Below are 17,248 nucleotides of genomic sequence, written 5' to 3' on the forward strand. Positions count from 1 at the left end.
AAAAAAAAAAAAAGAAGAAACTAGAAAAATTAAAGCAGTGTTGGAGATTTATGGGATGATATCAACTAACCCAACATACAGCTCTTAGGAGTTCCTGAAGGCATGGAAAGAGAGAATGGATTAGAAGGCCAATCCAGTGAAATAATTACAAAAAACTTCCCCAATGTGGAGAAAGAAAGGGACATCCAAGTATAGGCAGCACAAATAAATCATAATAGATGTGACCAGAAAAGATCTTTACCACAACACATTGAAGTCTGTAGTAACACATAAAGAAAAGATTCTAAAATGTGCATGAGAGAAATGTCAGATTACTTTCAGAGGATCTCCAAGTATACTCACAGCTGAGTCTACTTAATGACTTCTCATTAAAACCCTACAGGCTAGGACAGAATGGCAAGCTATAGTCAAGTCTTAAGAGAATAAGACTGTCAACCCAGAACATTGTACCCTGCAAAGGTCTCATTTATGAAAGAAGGTGAAATAAAGACATTCCACAACAAATAGAAATTGAAAGAATTTGTTGACACTCAATCCAGCCTTACAAAAGAGGCTTAAGGATGTGCTACCCACAGAAACACAAAAACATAGTCATAACTATGAAAGAATGTGAATGCAGAAAAATTCCCAATAAAATTGCAAAAGAAGTACAAAGTAAACAATAGACTATTTACAGAAAAATGGCAGGGCCCAGTCATTACTTATCAATAGTAACCTTCAGGGGCCAGAGCTATGGTGTAGCACGTTAAAGCCTTGGCCTCCAGTACCAGCATCCTATATGGGTGCCTGTTCGACTCCTGGTTGCTCTACTTCCAATCCAGCTCCCTGCAATTGTGATTGGGAAAGCAGCAGAGGATGGCCCAAGTGTTTGGGCCTCTGTACCTATGTGGGAGACCCAGAAGAAGCTCCTGGCTTCTGACTTCAGATCAGCCCAGCACCAGCTATTGTGGCCATTTGGGGAGTAAACCAGTGGATGGAAGACCTTTCTCTGTCTTTACTTCTCCTTGTAACTCTGCCTTTCAAATAAATAAAATAAATCTTTAAAAAAAGTAGTAACCTTGAATGTAAATAGCCTCAACTCTCAAGTTAAAACATACAGACTGGCTAAATGGATTAAAAAACAAGACCCATCTGTTTGCTGCCTACAAGAAACACATCTCACCAATAATGATACATGCAGACTAAAAGTGAAAGGATGGAAAAAGGTATTCCATGTTAACAGATACCAAAAAAGATCAGGTGTAGCCAAAATAAACTTTAACACAAAAACTTTTAAATGAGACAAAGAAAGGTATTATATAATGATTAAGGGATCAATTCATCAGGAAGATATGACTATAACAAAGGCATATGCACCCAATTACAGGGCACCTGGCTATTTAAAAGAAATGTTAATGATTCTAATGGGAAACATAGACACCAATACAGTAGCAATAGGAGACTTCAGTACTCCACTTTCACCAGTGGACAGATCAACCAGATAGGAAATAAGCAAAAAAAAAAAAAAAAAAAAAAGCAGAGTTAATTGACATGATAGACCAAATGGACCCAATGGATATCTACAGAACTTTTCAGCCTACAGTTGCAGAACACATATTCTTATCACCAGTGCATGGAACTTTCTCTAGGATAGACCACATGCTAGGCCGTAAAGCAAGTCTCAGCAAATTCAAAAAAATCGAAATCATACCATGCATCTTCTCTGACTACAATGGAATGAAGTGGAAATGAACAACTCAAAAAACTCTAGATTGTATGCAAACACATGGAAACTGAACCACATGCTCCAGAATGAACAGTGGGTCATAGAAGAAATCAAAAGAGAAATCAAAAAATTTCTGGAAACAAATGAAGATGACAATACAACATTTTAAAACAGCAAAAGTAGGGTTAAGAGAGAGGCTTACAGCAATTGGTGCCTACATCAAGAAATTAAAAAGATACAAAATAAATGAGCTATCAATGCAGCTCAAGGACCTAGAAAATAATAAATCAAACACAAAAATAGTAGGAAAACAGACATAACTTAAATTAGAGAAGAAATAAACAAAATTGAAATGAATAATACAAAAGATCAGTGAAACAAAGAGTTGGTTTTCTGAAAAAAAAATTATCATAGCATTGGCTCAACTAACCACAAGAAAAGAGAGAGAGAGAGAGAGAGAAAGAGAGAGAGAGAGAATCAAATCTATAAAATCAGAGGTGAAAAAAGGAAAAGTAACAACTTTCCCTGCTAATGGGTATGGAAAGCAGTGGAAGATGGCTAAAATGTCTGGGCCCCAGCCACAGACGTGCGAAGCCCAGATGAAGCAACTGGCTCTTGGCCTTGGCCTTACCTAATAATAGTTGTTGCGGCCATTTGGGGAGTGAACCAGCAGAGGGAAGATCCTCTCTCTCTCTCTCTCTCTCAACTCCTTCAAAATGAATAAATAAATCTTAAAGAACAAAACAGACATAGACCAGTAGAATAGAATAGAGAATCTAGAAATTAAGCTATACATCTACAGACAACTAATCTTCCTCACTGATACTAAGAACATGCTTTGGACAATAGACAGCCTTCAATAAATGATTCTGGGCAAATTGGATATTCACATGCAAAAGGATGAAACTAGACCCCTACCTCTCATCATGTACCAAAATAAATTCAAAATAGATTAAAGACTAGAGAAACAATTTTTGGACATTGGATAAACCCTAAAATATTTTTTGCATAAAACCTGAAAAGCACAGGGAAAAAGAGCAAATGCAGACAAATGGGATTACATTAAACTAAAAAGATTCTGCTCAGAAAAGGAAACCATGAACAAAGAGACAACTTATAGATAAAATGTTTGCATACTGTAAGCTGGAAGGAGTTAATAATCATAATGTGTAAGAATCTCAAACATCTTTACATCAAAAAAAAAATCCAATTAAGCCCGGATAATAGACCTAAGTAGACATTTTTGAAGTGACATCTGCATTCCTGTGTTTATTAAAGAGCTATTTACAGTAGCCAAGAAATGGAAACAACCTAAGTGTACACTGAATTATGAATTGATAAAGAAAATGTGACACATGTATATAAAAGAATACTCTTCAGTCATGATAAAGGATGAAATTCTGTCATTTTCAACAACATGGGTGGAACTATAGTCATTATTTTAAATGAAATAAGCTAGGCATGGAATTACAAATACCACCTGATCTCACTCATGTGAAATCTAAGAAAGTTGGTCTCATAGAAGTTGAAAGCAGAAGAGTGGTAATCAATGGCTGGGGAGAATAAGCAAAGATGGGGAAAAGGCTGGCCAACTGGTATTAAGTTACAGGTATAATTGGGAGAAATACATGCTGGTGTTCTGCACAATAGGGTAACTAAAGGTAATGGTAAATACTAAAATATTCTTTAACACCAGAAGAAGGGATTTTGAATATTTTCACCAGAAAAACATAATTTAGAGGACCTGTTTACTCTGACTTGAACATTAACTCAGAGAATACAAGTACTGAAAAAATCACATGGTATCCCATAAATATATACAATTTTTATGTGTCCATTAAAAATAAAATTTTAAAATGAGATATAGTAGCTTAAGGTACATGGTAAATGTGAAGAACCCCAAAATAATTCTCTGGAGATTCTGATGCATTGTCTGGATCTTTCTTTCATGTTCAAGAATCACTTTGTTACTATCCAAAGATCATTGTTGTTATTGTTTTTTAAAAACATTTATTATTTGAAAGGCAGTGTGACAGAAGGAGGGAAGTTGTTGTTAACATTCATTTACTTTCCAATAAAGAGTGTTCTGTTACCATAATGTTTACAGGGACTATAAATCACAAAATAAAGTTAAATAAAATTTCTCATTAGGGAAAAAAGCTGTCTACTTTCAGATAAATTTTATCATTAAGCATACAGTACGCACACATTATAATTTTTTAAAAAAGTTCCATGTGGTTTAATTTCTGTTTTTATGAAGATAATCTTCTAAAGTGAATTTTGTGGTTTTATTTTAACTGTAATCCACCCATGTTTATTCTCAGTTTAAAGTATTCACATCCATGTTTATGCTTCTTTCTTAATGTGAGAGATTCACCTTTCACTGATTTGAGTAGGAGGGTATGGCGCATATACTGAAAGGATGCTGTATCATATTGAAAGACATAATGATGAGGAGTATTTAATAAAATGTAGAAGTTAAGGAAAGTTACTGGGTCTGTGGGATGTCTACTGGTTTGATGAAGGCAATCTAATCTTGTTCTCAGATCAAGGATTTGCTGTATTTGAACTACAAGCAAATTCAATAAGAGCTTCAATCTTGTGACAATTCATAACTCTCGTGTTGGATTAATACTTGTACATGAAGCAAACAAGTTTATCAAGCATGTTGAGGGGAGGAAAAGTGTTTCACAGATACCAATTATTCATGACTCAATACCTAGAATTTGTTTATTGAACAAGAGCATAAGCAGAGATTCAGAACATCTTGTGATTAAAAATAAGAACACAGGAGAAAGAAGGTGATATATTTGTTCAGAGCATCTGGGATGATAATATGGTTTCCACAAAAGGTATAATCCTATTTAACTCAGAACTACCCCATTTGTCACACTTGTTAAATATTGTCACATCTTCCTAAGATAGATGGAAACAGAAACTTGTTAAAATGGATAGTCTACTCCTACTATTTCCTTTTGTATATGTATCATAAATATATATATTATATATATAAAATACTCAAAAGAATTATGAATTGTTCAAGAATATCTGTTTCTGGTTATACCATATGTTTGTGTTGGAATTTTGTTCTTGTTTAGGTGTAATGAAGAGTGACCCCAAGGTGCTTTCACATGCTCTCCAATGGTAATGTTCACTGCCATCCTGAATCAATTGAAAAACAATTGAGTGTGTGTAATTCAGCCTGATGGACCCCAAAGTCTGATGTAGCACACTGAGAGAAAGAGTGTCAATTTTTCAGGGGGAAAAAATTAGTAAAGCTCATGAAACCAATGCTGTCATTTATTAGCTTAAATTAGGATTTATAAATGAGAGAAGAACTGAAATATTAGAGTCTGTATTGTTACAGGGACCTTTCCTGGTTTTTAGGTTACATGAGAAGTTGTCACCAATTAAAAGAAATAATACTTATTATTTTGCAAATTACTGTCACAGTGTGTACAAGTTCTTGTGATCATCATGTTCTTCTCAAATAGAAACTAAATGGGAAAATAAGCCTTAAACATAAGGTTGCTGGCTGAATTTAGAATAAGAAATAGAAGAATTAGAAGGATTAAGTTCCTAGTCACCCGAGGAATAGATAGCCTAATGGGCCCACATCCCTACTGCACCTGAAACTCAAAGTCTATTAGTCATACCTGCATCCAGCACACAACACAGATGTCCATGGCTGTGACACTGAGCATACTCACTTAGAGATGGCCAAGGTTTTCTCTCCCCTATTCAGTGGTAATATTTGTCTCTGTAAGTCTTTATTTGTATTAAATTCAGATTGCATATCTTTAGCAGTGAATAATGCTCTGGTAATGGTAGAATATTTCAGGCCATATAGTCATTCTATTTAAAGAGTCTTTATCTTCAACTTGATCTATTCCAGTTTAACTCTGAGAGCTATTTCTCATTCCATTATTAGTAAGATATCATGACTCTTTCATATTATGTTGATGTACAGGAAAAAATTTAAAAACCTCATTAATTAATGTCTTATTTATATTATTTTAAACTCAAATATATTTCAGTGTATCTAATTGCTTTATTTTCAAAACACAGACACCTTTTTGTAATAAACAACCTCATCTAACACTCTCAGAAAATGGCATTTCTTTTTTGTGATTTTTTTCCTTTGTTTTAATTTATTACTGTTTGACATGCAGTGATACTGATATAACCCTGTCTACAGCCCCTGGGCCGCAGGTGAGTTTGACCTGCCAGTAAAATACGATACATGGAGTGGACACCAAAACACATGCATCCGTGGCTTAAGGTATGTGATTCCAAATTGTGGCTGCAACAGGACTTCCATGAAAGGAAAAGAAAAACAAATATTATGTGTTCACAAATTCATAATTTATTTTTAAACAATTAATATTGCCTGGGGTATTACGTAAGCTGTCAATGGCTATCTTTTAGACTCACTATAAATAAAATTCATATTTTTTCTGGAGCTAGTATGTACTTGATTCCATTAAAGCTTTCAGAGCGTCATCCCAACCTAATACTGTCATCTTCTACCTTGCTAGCATACCACTGTGCACCTGAACTTTTCTTAATTTTGATATAAGCTTTATCCAAGCATTTGATTTTGGGTTGGAGATTTCATGAGAAACACCACTCCCCCCTCCATTCTGCAAAGCAAACATCACTAACTAATGATAGCAGTGTTCCTTTTAACTAGACCTGGGCTGAGTCTAAATGAATCCTTAACAATGTGTCTCCAGGTAAGGAGAGCTGATTCTAAAAGTTGGAATTGATGTGACAGAAGCAGCTAGTTTTGTATTCCTTTTATCTTTTAGTACTGATATTATTTGCAGTAGTTATCTGAAAATAATTGTCTACTGAAGTTTTCTTAGTCAAGGAAAAACAGTTTTGTGAAGCATTTTTCATCTGTTATTTCCTAAGAATCTTTTCATTAAGAGAAATAAAGTTGTGAAAAATTATTGACTAAGGCCTGAAAAGTAATTCAAAATCTAGTTTAGTTAAAAAAAATCTAGTTTAAAACTGTTTAAGTTTAAAAATATTTGTTGTTTTAAAACATTTCCTCTTATATACATTCAGAACTTTTGCTCAGTTAGTACAAATTAGTGTCCAAGATTAACACAAGCTTTTGTATAAGATTCTTAAATTAAGAAAATAATTTGTTTTTAATAAAAATGTAATTTTTCTAAAATCACAAAATGGGTGAAATTCTTAATATAAATGCATTATGTGTGGATGATCTAATTTTGAGTTTTTTCCACATTAAAAGAAACTCATTTGGTTAGAAAGGTTTTTTTTTTTTTTTTTTTTTTTTGACAGGCAGAGTGGACAGTGAGACAGAGACAGAGAGAAAGGTCTTCCTTTGCCGTTGGTTCACCCTCCAATGGCCGCCGTGCTGCAGCCTGCGCACCGCACTGATCCAATGGCAGGAGCCAGGAGCCAGGTGCTTTTCCTGGTCTCCCATGGGGTGCAGGGCCCAAGGACTTGGGCCATTCTCCACTGCACTCCCTGGCCACAGCAGAGAGCTGGCCTGGAAGAGGGGCAACCGGGACAGAATCCGGTGCCCCAACCGGGACTAGAACCCGGTGTGCTGGCGCCACAAGGCGGAGGATTAGCTTAGTGAGCCGCGGCACCAGCCTTGGTTAGAAAGTTCTAAAATAATATCACCAGGGACTCCTTAAGTACAAATACAACCAATTGCCTGAAGGAACCCATCAGATGACTGTTCATATTCTATGATGTAAAACACCATCATTTTAGAAGTTACAGATTAAACGGTCTTTATAAATTATTGGTTAAAGTGTTAGTATTTTCTGAGTATTTTAAGAGTCTTTAATTCATAATCTGGCCTTAGTTTAACCCCACTTGCCTATGTAGCATTACTGGCTGAACTGAAAACAAAAAAACAAAAAAACAAAAAAACAAGTAAGCCATATGAAGAGACCCAGAAAAGTGAAGGGAATCAGAATACTTCTGCTATATAAATCAGAATTAGTTATATTTTTGGAGTCTTGAGGTTGATAAACTTTCAAGAAGCCAAACACCAGTCCATTCCAAAAATACAGATGTAGATTTTACCCAAGGATGTTACCCTTAGTTCATCATATGAATTACCCTTACTTTTATCTCATTTTCTAAGAGCTAAAAAATAGATACACTTTTTGAATACAAGTAGATGATGAAAAATATCTGCACTTTTATTTGCAGGATCTATAGAATGAAGTACTTTAAATTTTATTTTGTTTATCTGTATCTTGTCCCACTTTTACAGAAATGGAAGTTTTTTTCACATTTGGACATAATTACCTCTTTTCATCTTAGACACGGCGAATGCTTATAGCAAACACATATTTCCTGATAAACCTAGTTTTCCTTTTTGTATTAGCGATTTTCAGAAGTGAAATAAAATCTATTTTCCTTATCTAGCTTATTTCAATAATTTCTTATTTCACTACATAATTTTATAATACTTGTCCCAAGTAGAAATGTGCGCAAATGTCTCTCATGGAACTGACAAACATGGATCAACAAGTAGAAGAGGAAGAGCAGTAGCCCTTTCCACAGGGCTGCTCTGCCTCAGCCTCTAACCTAGCAAGAGAAGATCAAACAGGATTTAAGAAAAATGATTATAGTTGCTTATCCGATTCCTCTCCATTTTACTTACAACGTATTAAGCGTTTTGCTTATACTTTAAATAGCAAGAGAAAGAAGAACAGAGGTAGTAGTTGGCCAACTGAAAAAAAAAAAAAGTCTCCAGTGGAGACAGGAGAGTTTTATAGGTGAAAAAATTTATTATTAATAAAAGCAAGATTTGTAAATTCTGGTCACTTTCTAATGTAGAAGAGATCTGCTGGAACACTTCCTAGTTCCGCCATAAGTTCTCACATCACTTTTACATGTGGAGTTAGTTTGTTCCTATTCCTAGATGTGGTTCCATTTTGTCTTTTACTACTGTTTTAGAAATAGAACATTTATTGCTTCTCTGTCAAGGTAGTTATCACCTACTTTGCCATTTTTTATTATTTGGAGGATGACTCCCAAGTACTTACTGGGTTGAGGACCACAGTGAAGAAAAGCTCACCGCCTTGAATACTCTTGTCCAGCTCCTTAGGACCTCCTGGATATTCTTTGTAGAAAATTGTGTGAGTAAAAAGCCCACAGGTCTGTCTTGGAAGAACCTAAAGGAAAAATCACCAAGTAAGGACCACGTTCCTTTCAACCAATTCAGTTGGGGAAATTTATTTTTTTTCTCATAAAAGATGATGTACAAACTGTTGTCATTATTCAACTCAAGCTATGGCCTGGAAAATCCTTCAAACTCTAGGAAACAGAGAGTGATATTGATATAAAAGGAACATTTTTTAAAAAGATTTATTTATTTACTTGAAAGAGTTACACAGAGAGAGAAGAGGAAGAGAGAGAGAGAGAGAGAGGCCTTCTATCCGATGGTTCACTCCCTAATTGGCCCCAACGGCCCGAGCTGTGCTGATCCGAAGCCAGGAGCCAAGAGCCTCTTCCAGGTCTCCCACGCGTGTGCAGGGGCCCAAGGACTTGGACTATGTTCTGCTGCTTTCCCAGGCCATAGCAATGAGCTGGATGGGAAGTGGAGTAGCCGGGTCTCGCTTGAACCAGTGTCCATATGGGATGCTGGCGCTTCGGGCCAGGGCGTTAACCCGCTGTGCCACAGCGCCAGCCTAAGGAACATATTTCTACTTCAGGTGATATTGATATAGAAGAATGTTGAAGAAATATTTTGAAACTGAATTAGGCTCTGAAATATTTTAAGGACTCTTAACTTTTCACATTATTTTAAAGGCAGACATCCACACACACAGAAATATATAGAGAGATAAATATATATATGTATATATATATATATATAGAGAGAGAGAGAGAGAGAGAACACAGAGAGAAAGAGAGACAGAATCTTCATCCACTGGTTCACTCCCCAAATGCCTGCAAAAACTAGCACTGAGACAGGCCAAAATCAGGATCCCAAAATTCAATCTGGGTCTCTCACATGAGGGTCAGTGACCCGAGTCCACCTGCTGCTTCCCAGGGTGCACATTAGCAGGAAGGTGGATTAGAAGCAGGACCAGGACTGAGGCCAAGATTCGAACTAAGCACTCCAATATGGAATGTGGGCATCCCAAGCAATGTCAACTTCCCATCCCCCACTCATTCTCAATCTCCAAATCAGTTTTTTTTTCTTTTAAATTTATTTGACAGGTAGAGTTATAGACAGTGAGAGAGAGAGAGACAGAGAGAAAGGTCTTCCTTCCACTTTCACTCCCCAAATGGCCTCTACGGCCGGGGCTGCGCAGATCCGAAGCCAGGAGCCAGGTGCTTCCTCCTGGTCTCCCATGTGCGTGCAGGGGCCCAAGCACCTGGGCCATCCTCCACTGCCTTCCCAGCCACAGCAGAGAACTGGACAGGAAGAGGAGCAACCAGGACTAGAATTCGGCTCCCATATGGCATGCCGGCACCGCAGGTGCAGGATTAACTAAGTGAGCCACAGCGCCAGTTCCCAAATCAGTTCTTAAGAAATAAAAAAAATGAGACTTTAAAAATATTGAAGTTGTGATACATTATACTTCTAGTAAGCAAAAGTTTAAAGAATACTTTCTCCAAATTCCACAAATGCATTAGAATATGAAGTCAATTACTAACAACATGCTTCTTAAGAAATGAAATTTTAAACTAATGCAAATATTTGAGACACATATCACAGCATCTACTCTAGTTGGAAAGACTACTGCAGGCTGTAGCAATTGCTCAAAATTCTAAGTGTAAGTCTGCTAGTTCCAAATAAAGAAAGAGATCATCCATTCGATTAGCAACTTTTAAAACGTGTAACAGAAAATGAGAAAAGGTGAGGCAGGTATTTCACATAGTGGTCAAGGTACCACTTGGGATGACCACATCCCATACTTAATGGCTTGGATTCGAGTCCTGACTCGACTACAGATTCCTGTTTCCTGCCATTCTGCACCCTTGGAGTCATCAGGTAAACATGGGTCACTGTTACCCATTTGAGTTCCTGGCTCCTGGTTTCAGCCTGTCCCAACACTAGCTTTTGTGGGCATTTGGAGAGAGAACCACTGGATGAGACATCACTGTCTATCTCTCTGCCTTTCAAAATAAACAAATAAATAAAAAATAAAAATCAGAACTTAGTAAAAGGTCATCTTTTTTATCCTTTATATAGGAAAGTCATTATTTGCTTTAATAATTCACATTCGTCATAAGCACACTCCTACAGCTTTTATGGCAAAATATTGGTGCAAACACAAAAGGTATAAACTGAAACTGTGCAAGATGTTACAGTCTTCAGGTAAATCCTATGTAATCACTTTATGATGACTTGCATTTTGTCACTATACACTTGAAATAGCAGAAATATAATGAATAGACTTTGGAGAGCTCCACATTTGACAGCATCTTACACAGGCAAGCCTGCTTATTGTCCTAAGCAAATTGATCTTTGTTTATATTGTTTTGGATATGAAAGCACATTTGGGCTAGTAAAATGTTTTGAAGATATTACTGTTCAGGACTTTCCATGTTTGCAACCCTCTACAAATATATTTGTTCTTTTTTCTTTAGCAAGAATGTGTATTGTAATAAAATTTAATCTAGTCACTGGAAAGTTTCATTAGAAAACCCAATTCTCAGTTTAATCAAAACAGCATACGTTGCTGTGTAAGTCAAAACTCTATATATTCTATTAATTTTAGTAAATTGGTAAAAGTTATAAAGCCTTAGGAGAAATTTTATCTTGAAATTGTTAAAAGAATTTCAGTTTAAAGCAGAGTATCAGCTCCAGTGATGTCTATGTTTAAAAGCATTATACATTCTTATTTTGCTATGCACAAAGTCAAAGATAAAAAAGAGCTAAATACAAGGAAATTCTAACTGAATTAAATACATTGCCTAACAATTCTTAGAAATGTCAATTCCTGGAAATTAAAGCTTTATTCTAAATTCTGAATTCTACGTCAGTTCACATGGAAGAACACATGTATTTTACTTTTTAAGGATTTAAGATATATCAAGGTAAGGAGAGATAGCAAATGCTAAACAATAAAGTGCCCATATGTAATAAAAATTCTAGGTTGATGTAGATTTTAAAAGTGTGTGACTCTAAATCACTTTTTTAAAAAATATTTATTTTATTTATTTGAAAGTCAGAGTTACACAGAGAGAGGAGAGGTAGAGAGGTCTTCCATCCGTTGGTTCACTCCCCAGATGGCCACAATGGCCGGAGCTGCGCCAATCCGAAGCCAGGAGCCAGGAGCTTCTTTTGGGTCTCCCACATGAGTGCAGGGGCCCAAGGACTTGGGCCATCTTATACTGCAATCCCAGGCCATAACAGAGAGCTGGATCGGAAGAGGAGCGGCTGGGACTAGAACCGGAGCCCATATGGGATGCTGGCGCTTCAGGCCAGGGCTTTAACCCATTGTGCCACAGCGCTGGCCCCTCTAAATCACTTTTAATATTCAATTAGAGTATCTCAAAGGGAAAATTAAGGCATATATTAAAAGCCATCATTGATTTACCTAGATGATTCTATGCAACACAAAACAGTAAAAGGAAATTTTAGTTTTGTCTGTCGTAAATTATTTGAATTAGAACATAGTGAACAGGAAGTGCCAGCTATACCCTCAGCTCTGAGGAAGACTACCTATGCTGAGAGTATAAGCACTACCCTGAGCTTGAGGAAAGCCAGTAGGTCATTACAGAAGGTTGAGGAGACAAGTTAATGGATCATACTCCACAGCCTTGATCTTTAAATGCTTTGCTATAAGATGCTGAATGTGTTTCCTGAAACAGTTCCATATTCCTTAGTGAAGTAATAAGAGATAGTTTTAGGTATTCTGCAATGGACTCTCTCGAGACTTGATTCTGAAAGTGTGACATTATCAAATTCAAACTTTGGAACACTGATGAACTCCTAGAAGCCTTATAGTTACTGACAGTAACTGAGAGTTGGCTATAAAGGCCATGGCCAGCAAGAATCCTGGTCAATGGAAAGTGAAGCTAATATAAGGTAGCTAAGGCCTCAATCAGGCACAACTGCCAACAAATGCTCCTGGAGCTACCAATAAAGATCACCTATGGGGCTTCCAGCAGGAGTAATGAAAGTCTCTACAAATGGGCATCTTAATTAGAAACACTAAGGAGGTAGTCAGAGTGTGTAGTCTAACTGCCTAGAGGTCTCTGGCTCTCTACAGAGAATCGCATTTAACAACCAGGAATTAAAATAAAGAGTCCTGGGATATACCAAAGTGCTTAACATTCAATTATTTAAGATATAGGACTTCATACTGAAGAACAAAGTGGATAGAAATAGGTAAAGTGTAGCCAGAAAGTAATTCAGGTGGAAAGAATGGCAATGGCATAGGAACAACTCAGTGTACACTACAGGGAAATAAATAGAAAGGAAGACTTAGTCCAGATTGGTTTTCAGGTCCCTGAAGAGCATATTAAAGGGTGTGGAAACAACTAGAACTAATCAAGGTTAGGGAGGCAAAGATGAAGGCAGCATTTGGGAAGATTAAGAGGTTGGCACTATCTGTAGGATGGATTGTTGTGGGAGAGGGAGAGTAGATTGAAGCTGTACACAGACAAACTGGAACCAGCTTCATAGCACATGAAAGTCAAGGGAATGAATTAAGATTGTACCTGTAAGAAAGGAATTAAAAAGATGCTATAGAGGAATTCTTCATGGGATTTAGGAACAGATTAGAAGTGACTTCTCAGTGTGATGTTCAAATTACAGATCTCAATTAGGCATAGCAGGATCAATAACTAGTTTGACGGAAAGAGAATGAGTTTCATTTTAGGTTTTAAAAGCTTGATTGTTGAATAGAGGATTAAAAAAACCAAGTTCCTTCATTTCATGTAGCAAATACGGGCAGATCTGAAGTTCTCTTCTCAATTCCTTTCTTTTTCTTTGCATTCTCTGGGTAGGAGGTCATATTGGCTTCTGTGGTCTCAATTTGAATATCTATTTATATGGCACCCAACCCTGTCCTTTCTCTTGTAATGCACAATTAATTGCTTGCTGAGCATTTCCCACTTGGAAATTCTCATCCAAGGGCTCATAAATCAAATATAGATGGTTTCCATGAACTGCTGCAAATGTAGAACCATAAAGACAGCTCTATCAAAACAAAAGTCTGTATTACCTGTAATATCCATGCATTTATAATACAAGTAAAGTATTTTTCTGAAGAAGTGAAAAACGAACATATCTTAAGGGACATGTCTAAGCATATTTTCTGGCAATGCAGAGAGAAACAGAAACAAAAGAGAACACTGAATAAAGCCTTCACTATTAAAACTACCGATGATTTTAAGGCAGGGGAGCAACGAATGCTTTTACATTTTAATAGAACTCAGGTCTTCTAAATTCTCTCTGGTCAGAAGGCTGTCTCCTTGAGACACACTAAGTTCATTTTCAGTTCAGAGGAAGGGCAGACTGGGTTAAAATGTGGCCATTAGTCTAGCATTTCCAACAGTTTTTATTGAGGGTAAAGTGAAGATGGAGTTGATCCAAGTTAAATGTCATTATCCACTTAATTTTTGCAGACACTGGAAAAGCATCTGAATAGAAGTCAATTTCACCTATTTGTGGAGGGTAGCCATCTATTAAAATATATCAGTTTAACAGAGTTAGGGTGGCTAATCACATAGTGCTTTTCGTGAAGTTTGATTGTTTTATTAGAGAAAAAAATTAGAATTTAATGACTTTGTGTAGTGTAACCAAGTATCATGTGGTAACATTTTGACAATATACATTTGCCACCAGTGTATAAATACAAAATAAAACAAAAGAAGCTCTGGAGAGAAACAGGGAAAATGATTCAATTAACATTCTCTGTTATTGTTATTCTATATTATCATGTTAATAATTATGCAGGATTTCACATTTGGCTTCTGGCTGCATATAGCTGAGTTTTTTTCAGACTGGCATAGGAAGAAGAAAAATGGCTTTATTGGCTTATCCAACGGCAGCACAGTTTACCAAGAGAGCTGGTATGAGTTTTACCTACTAAATAATTTGAAGAAATGAAGGTTTCTAAAAATTATGTGCAAATCTGATGAAACGTTTTCTCAGTATTTTACCATCAGTTCCTGCTTACCAAGCAGTAGTGTGAGTTTAAAAAAGCATTTTCCTAGTTGTTTTTGAATAACTGAAAAGAAATGACTTTAATTAAAGTATCCGTTGCTTAGATATGACAAATATGCTTCCTGCAGCTTGGAGCTCTTATAGTCACACTTTTAACACTTTGCTCTTCTCTTGTTCTTTCTTAAAATGAGGAATGTAAATCTGGAAGAATTAACTGTACCCTATGCATACCGGAGAAAGCTCACCATGATGTTTTTGTGGATGAAGCCCCGCCGGTATCTGGCTGGTTTCAGATGTGGGTATTCTTCAGTGCTGGTGATTTTAATATTCCAAACTTTCTTCCAGGCCTCATAAAGCTGAACATGTACAGGGTAGACACCTGAATGGTGAGGTGCCACTGCGTAGCCCATATCAGTAGGGATGCCATGCTCCTAAGATAAAGCAAACATTAATTGAAAGTGGAAAGACTGATCATGATTCTATTTTTACCCCAGAATTTTCAATACTATTAATCCATTTGTTTAAACACAGACATACTTACTGCATGAAGAACTTAAAGTGATAAACACGAAGATGTCTGGATCACTCCACCAGTATTAGTGTTGATACATTTGTGTTTGAGAGGGGATGGGACAGGTCTGCGATTCTAACAAACCATTAAAAGTATCTACATTCAGGGATCACATAAACAAGAATAGTGTCTGCAAATACTAGCTGATAGAATAAAAAAGGGAGAGAACGATCCAACATGGGAAGTGAGATACACAGCAGACCCATAGAATGGCAGATGTCCTAAACAGCACTCTGACCTCATAATCAGCCCTTAAGGCATTCGGATCTGGCTGAAATGCCCATGAGAGTATTTCAGGCATGGAAAGCCAAGACACTCTGGGAAAAAAAAAAAAAAAAAAAAAAAAAAACAACCCTAAATGAAAGATCTCCACGAGTGAGATCCCAGTGGAAAGAACGGGTCATCAAAGAAGGAGGTACCTTTCTCTGAAGGGAGGAGAGAACTTCCACTTTGACCATGGCCTTGTCTAAAAATGATCAGAGTCAGTGAACTCAGGGGGCTTCCATAGCCTTGGCAGCTCATGACAAGAGCCTAGGGTGATTACTGATGCCACAAACAAGAGTGTCAATTTGTTAAGTCAACAACAGGAGTCACTGTGCACTTACTCCTCATGTAGGATCTCTGTCCTTAGTGTGCTGTACATTGAGATTTAATGCTATAACTAGTACTCAAACAGTATTTTACACTTTATGTTTCTGTGTGGGAGCAAACTGTTGAAATCTTTACTTAATGTATGCTAAACTGATCTTCTGTATATAAAGAGAATCGAAAATGAATCTTGATGTGAATGGAAGGGGAGAGGGAGTGGATAAGGGGAGGGTTGCGGGTTGGAGGGACGTTATGGGGGGGAAGCCATTGTAATCCATAAGCTGTTCTTTGGAAATTTATATTCATTAAATAAAAGTGGAAAAAAAAAAGTATCTACATTCAGCATGTTCTTATTAGTCGCCTGTTTTTTGTATGACTCACAATTTTTTTTCCAGTCCATCTTTTAGTTTTATTTTGAAAAATTTCTGACATTATGGAACTAAACTGAAATGTATTAATATGCTACTCTTTTTGTTTGTTTGTTTGTTTTGACAGACAGAGTGGACAGTGAGAGAGAGAGAGAGACAGAGAGAAAGGTCTTCCTTTGCCGTTGGTTCACCCTCCAATGGCCACCACGGCCGGCGCGCTACGGCCAGCGCATCGTGCTGATCTGAAGCCAGGAGCCAGATGCTTCTCCTGGTCTCCCATGCGGGTGCAGGGCCCAAGGACTTGGGCCATCCTCCACTGCATTCCCGGGCCATAGCAGAGAGCTGGCCTGGAAGAGGGGCAACCAGGACTAGAACCAGGTGTGCCGGCGCCACAAGGCGAAGGATTAGCCTAGGGAGCCGCGGCGCCAGCCATTATGCCACTCTTAACACTTCGATGGAAAATAGAAAAATTCCTGAATGGCTCACAATTTCCACAGGTGGTACAAACAACATTCAGCATATCCCACAAAATAAAACCAATATTTGTTAGAGGTATGATGAACTGTCTCAGGTTTACCAGGGCTACTGAAAGGATTTTATTATGCTGTTGCATAGTTTCGACCAATTCTATCGGTTCCCCAGCATGTGTGCCAGTAATAGGCAATGTCCCCTGCCTTGGGAGAAGCATGCTCTTTTGATTGGAAAATGGGGTAAAATTCTACAGAACAATTTTCTTGAGTTGCAATTCTTATGGTAAACATAAAAAGCATTAAAAAACCTAAAAACTCTGGGAACTTAGTTGATCAGAAATCAAACTTTTATACATAAAATGAATCCTGTTTAAAAAGTTTAAAAATACATACAGACATGCACAAACACCCACACAC

General features: G+C 37.0%; 1 protein-coding gene across 5 annotated transcripts in view; it reads right to left on the minus strand.

Moving 5' to 3' along the window:
* LOC100350425 (bifunctional heparan sulfate N-deacetylase/N-sulfotransferase 3) overlaps window positions 1-17,248 on the minus strand; it is a 186,207-nt gene that overhangs the window by 77,562 nt on the left and 91,397 nt on the right. For 4 of the 5 annotated variants that reach the window (XM_051820057.3, XM_089302885.1, XM_051820058.3 and 1 more), the window contains 2 exons: window positions 15,080-15,265; window positions 8,749-8,877 (listed from right to left, as the gene is read on the minus strand). In XM_051820057.3, coding sequence (XP_051676017.1) covers window positions 8,749-8,877; window positions 15,080-15,265 — 315 coding nt within the window. Of the gene's footprint in view, window positions 1-8,748; window positions 8,878-15,065; window positions 15,266-17,248 lie in introns of all 5 variants that reach the window. The other variant, XM_089302883.1, reaches the window with a different exon arrangement.

This window comes from Oryctolagus cuniculus, chromosome 8, assembly GCF_051225735.1.
Source record: "Oryctolagus cuniculus isolate XC-2025 breed Fujian yellow rabbit chromosome 8, ASM5122573v1, whole genome shotgun sequence".
NCBI classification, from domain to species: Eukaryota; Metazoa; Chordata; class Mammalia; order Lagomorpha; family Leporidae; genus Oryctolagus; species Oryctolagus cuniculus.